Source organism: Chaetura pelagica, unplaced genomic scaffold (genome assembly GCF_000747805.2).
Source record: "Chaetura pelagica isolate M959 unplaced genomic scaffold, ChaPel_1.0 scaffold213, whole genome shotgun sequence".
Lineage (NCBI taxonomy): Eukaryota > Metazoa > Chordata > Aves > Apodiformes > Apodidae > Chaetura > Chaetura pelagica.
The window spans coordinates 1,944,066-1,950,707 of NW_009952597.1; the positions used below are offsets into that span (position 1 = coordinate 1,944,066).

The 6,642-nt window shown below is 53.7% G+C and overlaps 1 protein-coding gene across 1 annotated transcript in view; it reads left to right on the forward strand.

Moving 5' to 3' along the window:
* The window catches only part of MPRIP (myosin phosphatase Rho interacting protein), a 72,039-nt gene extending 65,727 nt beyond the window's left edge, over window positions 1-6,312 (forward strand). The window contains 6 exon segments of the mRNA XM_009993706.1: window positions 153-272; window positions 776-862; window positions 1,511-1,673; window positions 2,114-2,199; window positions 3,354-3,415; window positions 6,052-6,312. Coding sequence (XP_009992008.1) covers window positions 153-272; window positions 776-862; window positions 1,511-1,673; window positions 2,114-2,199; window positions 3,354-3,386 — 489 coding nt within the window. The 3' untranslated portion in view covers window positions 3,387-3,415; window positions 6,052-6,312.
* The last annotated feature ends 330 nt before the right edge of the window (window positions 6,313-6,642 follow it).

Genomic DNA, 6,642 nt, shown 5'->3' on the forward strand with positions numbered 1-6,642 from the left:
CAGCCCGCCGGTGCGGGGCGTGCCAGGTGCCCCCCCCCCCCAGTGGGCAGCCGTGGTGGGTGGGCTCTGTGCCAAGCCGTGGCCACGCTCCCCCTTTCCACCACGACTTTCCACGCTCCCCCTTTCCACCACGACTCTCCTCCTCTTCCCAGGAGCTGAATAACCGCCTGGCTGCGGAGATCACGCGCCTGCGGACCCTGCTGACCGGGGAGGGCGGGGGGGAGGCTGCTGGATCGCCTCTCACGCAGGGCAAGGATGCCTACGAGCTGGAGGTGAGCTCTGCTGTGCCCAGCGGGCAGCACTGGTGGGCACAAGTGCCCGTGGAACCCCGGGAGCAACCCACAGCCCCCCATCCCTGCACCCATCAGGGCTGGTCAGCACCGTGCATCATAGGGTGCAATGGGGCCAGGGGCTTTTGGAGCCTGATCTTCCCTTCTTACCATGTCGAGCTGGACACCTGCTCTTCCTCCTTCATCCCCTGTTTGTCCCCTGGGATCCAGTCCACACCAAGCAGTGGGGAGGAACAGAAGCCAAGGGGTGTGCAGGGAGCACAGCAGTGGTGCAAGCTTGGGCAAGGTCCCACAAGAACCCAGGAGTGATTTGCTTGCTTGAACCAGAAGACAGATAAACCAGCAGCTTTGCGGGGCTGGTTTGGAGCCAGCATGGGACTGAACCTCCAGCCCTGGCTCAGTTGTCACCAGTCACAGTGGGTGAGCATCTTGGGAATGTCCTGTGTCTGCTGGGATGTGAACACATGCTGCTTTTCTTCCCACAGGTCCTGCTGCGGGTCAAAGAATCAGAAATCCAGTACCTGAAGCAGGAGATCAGCTCCCTCAAAGACGAGCTGCAGACAGCACTGAGGGTAATGCCCAGGGGCTGTGCTCCCCTGCTCTGTGTGTGGTGCTTAGATTTCAGCTCACTTGGCCCCAGAGTTGAAACATGTCTTTTTTTCCCCTGAATGCAAGTGCACACCCATTTTGGTGTCATCAGGAAAGCACTCGGTGACTGTATCAGCTCAGGAATTGCCTCTTCTCCCTTCTTGTGGGAAAACTTCCCCTTCAGTATTCTTCCCTGTTTCCTGTCACATCAGATCAGGCTTGAAATGGCAGAAGTTACCAGTGTTAGAGATCTGCCCAGCCTCCAGCATTGGCTCTGGATTGCCCCAGATGGCTTCTTTGCCAGGGCCATTTCTGGGAATTCTGCTTGAACTCTGTGTCTTTGCTACAGCTGAAACCCACAAGCAGGCAATCCTGTGAGGAAGGGGCTGCACGCACAGGCAGCCCTGTGGCCTTGCCTGGGCTCTCAGCTTTCTACCCACCTCAAGCCCCATCCTGCTGTCAGACCCAGCTTTGAGAGCGTGTGTGAAATGTAGGCATTGCCTCAGAAATCCTCCCTGCTGCCGGCTCCTCTTCCATCCATGTTTGCCAAGCTCCTCTTCACTGCACTCACAACCCCCTTGGCTCCAGCTTGTCCTCCTGACTCCGTTTGGTTCTTCTTGTTCCTCTGCCAGGATAAGAAATACGCCAGCGACAAGTACAAAGACATCTACACGGAGCTGAGCATCGTGAAGGCCAAGGCAGACTGTGATATCAGCAGGTTGAAAGAACAGTTGAAAGCAGCCACAGAAGCTCAGGGAGAGAAGTCCCCTGTGAACACCACTGTATCGGGATATGGTCAGTCCTTCCCCAGCAGCTCTGAGCAATTGTGGGTTTCCCAAGCCAACATGTGCCTCCTGGCCTGCAAGCCCTTGGGTAGTAATGGGTCTGGTTGGTGCTTTTTGGCTGTTTCATGCTGCTCCCCAACTCTGCCCCTTGCAGACAGACTCACCAGGGAAAGCAGGGACCAGGCAGACCCAAATTGCCCTCCCGTGGCAGTTCTTTCTCCCAGCCCTGTGGGTGGGAAGCTGGTGGGCTTTGAAAGCCTTCCAGCATTTTGCATTGAGAAAACCTCATGCTGCATGTTGTGTGATAGAGCTGAGATCCCCAAAAGTCCCCTCTGTCCTCTCTTCTGGCAGCACTGCTGGAGCCAGGCTCATCGGGGCACTTGTCCAGGCTGGGAGGGCAGAAGAGCACCAGGAAGCACCAGTAATGCTGTTTCTTTTGCTTCTCCCCAGATATTATGAAATCAAAAAGCAACCCTGATTTCTTGAAGAAAGACAGATCCAGCGTTAGCCGGCAACTAAGGAATATCAGGTCAAAGGTGAGCTCAGATCTCCTCCCCGTGCGGTGACAGTGCCCAGCATTACTCTCCAGTAGGGAACCCAGGTGGGAAGAAATAGGTGGGGGAAGAAAACTGAGAGTTTCCTGGTCAGCAGTGCTGGGTGGCACTGGGGAGAAAAGGGAGTTTTTCACTGCAGAACTGCTGGCTGTGCAGCCAGGCAGGGCCCGCTCCCCCTCTGTGGGGCTCACAGGCTGCTGACCCTGCTGAGATCCAGGTGTGAAGCTGCTCCCTGCTTAAAAAAAGAATGAAGTTCACCCTGTTCTTTGGTCTTTCTCAGGAGGACTCTCCCAGTATTTGCTCCCCGTTTTCAGTTGAAGTTTAGGTGGTGTCAGTAGGTGGAAGTGTGCAGATCACGCCGGGTTTTACAGTGTTCCTCACTGCACCATTTTTGGTCTTTATGTGGAACAACAGTGCCTTGGTCCTCAGCATGTTCAATGCCCTCTGTGCTTGTATGTTAATGTGGAGCAGATGGCCCCTGTGTTTCTCCAGCCATTTTGTACTTGCTCTTGGTCCCAAAGCCCAGTGGTGCTGTGCCAAGCTGACCTGCTGGGCCTGCTGACTGCTGTGTTACACACTGGCTGTTCCTGTGAGAGCACAGGGATAACAAGGGCAAATAAAGCTGCTGAGAACTCATCATTTAACATAAGCCAGTTGGAAGGGTGGGCAAAACCTGCTTTGCCTCTCACCACTGGTTACCTGGTGTCTCATGCTGATGTTTGAAGTGGTTGGGACCTTGGGCAGTGCGAGAAGCTGGGCAGGCAAAAGGCTTCCAGCTCAGTGCCCATGCTGGGGAAACAGTCACCTCCCCAGCTCTGTGAGCAGCTGCACCTGGTAAATAACAGAGAGCACCTCTCTGCATTTCACGGGCAGCCCAGACCTGCTGGACCAGGTCTGATGTTGGGTTTCCCTTCACCACTTCAACTCAGACCATTTACTCTGTGGTCCTTTGTGTGTGTTGCTTGGTGGGGGAAGGAGGAGAGGAGAGCAAGCATGAGCTCTGCCTGCTCCCCTTGCTGCTGGGGCAGGGGGCTGGGGCTGTGTGAATGCAAATGCATTTAGGATTTATGAGCTTCTTGTCTTGTTTTGTTTTGTTTTTGTTTTTTTTTTCTTTATTTTGCTTTCTCCTTCAACAGTCCGTTATTGAGCAGGTCTCATGGGATAACTGAAATGAACCCGAGTCCAGGTTCCCTGCCACGTAGGTAAACAAACCAGCACCCACCCAGTGACACAGCTGCCCACTGGAGCAGCCCACTTTGCATGCACTGCTCACACTTCCATGGCAAACGAGAGCCCTTCTTCTCTTAATGACTGACTGGTTCATTTACAGCTAATTATTTTACTGGGGGAGGGGGAAAGGGGAAGGGAGAAGGCAGTGTATCCAAGATCCATGTGAAATGCTGGCTCTCTGGCTCTTCCCTGGGGAATATGACTTTCTCATCTCCCTGCTCCTCCCACCCTCACCAGTGCAGCCAGTCACTGGGACTGGGACATGGTGGGGCTTCCTGTTTGCTGTGTTGGGAGTGTGGGACACCCAGTGTGCATGCTTGAGTGACACTGCATGCCTCAGACTAAACTTCAGCAACATCCAAAGTCTTGTAGGAAAAACAGCTCTTTTGCTGTTAGCCAGGCTGAGGATTGGGTCAGTGATGCCTAAAAATGTGTTTCCCACAAAGGCCTGGAGCATGTAAAATGGTGGCCCCTGTCTCAGCTGCAGAGGGGATGCCTTAAATGTCCTTTATCTATAATTGCTGCTTCTTTATATTGATCTGTGCTTGAGCAGAAGAGTCTTCTTTACCCAGTAACCTCCTCCTCCTGCTCTCCAGGCTTCCTCCAGCAACCTGGTGTCCTCTCTGCTGCTCTCCATCCCTTGGCACTGTGCCTCCATCCCACACGCTGGCCTGAGGCTTCCCAGCTCATCCAGCAAAAGGAGGGAGCTGATAAGAAATGAGGCCCATCCTAATGACCCAAATATCTCGAGTAACTGGAGCAATAGTTAATTTACTGGCCTGGGGTAAAGACTGAGGTTAGAGCACCTTGCAGAGGGAGGTTACAGAAAAGAAGGGACCTCCCCAGAACAGTAGCAGAGGGGTAACCGGAGAGCCCCAGGACATCTGATGGAGATGTTACGACAGATTTCAACCTAATTAGTCTCCCTTCATCAGGCTCCCCTCATCAGGAACTCAAAAGGGTAGTGAGACTGCCTGAGGGCTGAATGTGCTGGAATTTGTACCACCAGGCAGAAGAGTCCAACCATTTCTGTTGTCTCCTTGCATCTAATGAGAAGTCGGATGCACAACCTGGAATGCATGAGTTGCTGCCCACTTAGAGAGGCCCAAAGTAAACTTCCTTCAGGAAGTGTGTTCTCAGAGGTTTGCATCCCAAGAGACTCTGCTGCCTGTTGCAAAGAAATCATTCAGCATTTGTAAATTCCAACTGATCCTTGTAGCACTTTCATCTCTGTTTTGTACTTGTGGGCCTGTGGGAGGGGAAACATTTAAAGAAACCCAGTAACCATGGGAATCTGCAGAGCCTCGGGGCAAGTTTATCATGCAGTCCTGCCTTGATAAACATGCCTTAAAGAAAGCCCAGCCCAAGAGTCTAACCTGCTGCTGTGATTGTACAATGCTCTGGCACCACAGTCATGGAGGTAAAAGTTCCATGTAGTAGAAGAGGCTTTGCCTTCATGTCTCTTGACTTTTGAAGCTGCTGCGTCTTGATGTGTAAAGGAGAATAATGTTCTGGCTGCAGAGTGAATTCCTTGCAAGTCACAAGGAACTGGCCTGCAGTCGGGCTGCCTGTGGGGTGGCTGCAGGCAGCAGGGTGCAGCTGTGACAGCCTGTACTGCATGTGGGGACAGAGCCACTGGTGTCTTGGTCAGGGACGTGTCCATTAGTAGCCAACAGGGACATCTCACTGTCTTACTCTGTTCCTCTGAAGCTCTTGGGCCACAGTGTTGGGGCTGCAGGAAGGAGAGGAGGTTGGCTTGTGTGTCCCCTTGGGCTAGTTTCAGGTTAAAGCTGTCGCACAGGGGACAAGCAGTTTGCTTTTGGGTGTCGGCCCCTCATGTTGCTGGTCTGGGGCTCCATGTGTAGGTGAGATATTTCACAAATGCAAATGCCAAGGGCTGGCAGGGCAGGCTTTTCTGTTGGCTACCTGTATGTTGTGCCTTGAAATCTGGATGCTGCATCTGAATTGGATCTGCCATCAGATCCTGCCAGACCTGCAGCAAGCACTGAGCCAGTCCTCTGTCTAACCCTGTGCAGTAGAGGCAGCTTTGGCCTGGGAGATCCCCCCAGGCTGGGGTCAGAGAAAGGGTGGGATTGTTGCTGGCAACAGAAGTGCAGTTTCCAGAGCTGCTTGAGGAGAGCCTGCAGATGGACTGGAGCTGTGACTGTCCCAGATGGACACATGCTCAGTCAGCAGAGGCAGGTGAGGAGGACCAGCACGGTGATCCTGCTCATCAGTGTGGTGCTTTAGTGTAGCAGACCTGAGCTGACCTGCCTGGGGCTCCATGAAATTGCCACCACTGCACCCGAGGCTCCAGGGGCCATTTTCCAAGTTGAGCTCCTCCTGCTTGCAGCATGGTGTGCCTCTCCTTGCTTCTGGAACGTCGCCTGGTTCATTTGCAATCTCACCCTCTCTCTAGGCACCATTCACCAGTGTCCACCCTCCATAACCGTGTGTTTTCTCTTAGCATGTCCCACTAATCTCTCTGCCAAGGAGGCCACTCTCCTGCTGCCCTCGTGTCCTTTCCCTGAGCATCACACCCTCCCCGTGGGGCAGCCCCCCCGCCCCCGTCCGACGCCATCCTTGTCTTTTTATCTCTCCCAGAGTCTGAAGGAAGGCCTGACTGTGCAAGAACGCCTGAAGCTTTTTGAATCCAGGGACTTGAAGAATGACTAGTTCTCCCCGCTCCGCTTGACCACGCGCACCTCCCAGCTTGAGGCAGCACAGCACCAGCACCCGTCGTCTCGGTCCTTACGACTGTAAGGCCCCCGCCGCCCCCTTCGCCTCCCCAGCACCTTTCCCTGCTTGTGAGATGCTCCAGAGACTCTGAGAGGGAGAGGAAGGTATCGGGGTGGGGGTTTTTTGCCCCCAGCCTCGCCTCTCTTCGGCGCTTCGTAGGAGAATCCTTCCTTTACTGTAAACCATTACACTAAGTGTCAGTATTAAGGCTCAGTAGCCTGTTAATAAGCTAACTCTGCCGTACCAACCGTTTTGGTATGCAAGCAGGGCCTGGGTGGTATCAACCATACCTTGCTCTTACTGCTGTCAAGAGACCCAGTGCTCAGAGCACGCCAGAAGCCTAATCTAACCATTGATCCCGATAGCATTACTTGCACCTACAAGGGGGGAACACGCAGCCTTGGAGGTAAAAACACTGATCACCTGCTGGAGAAGGATGCAAGAAATGATTCTCCT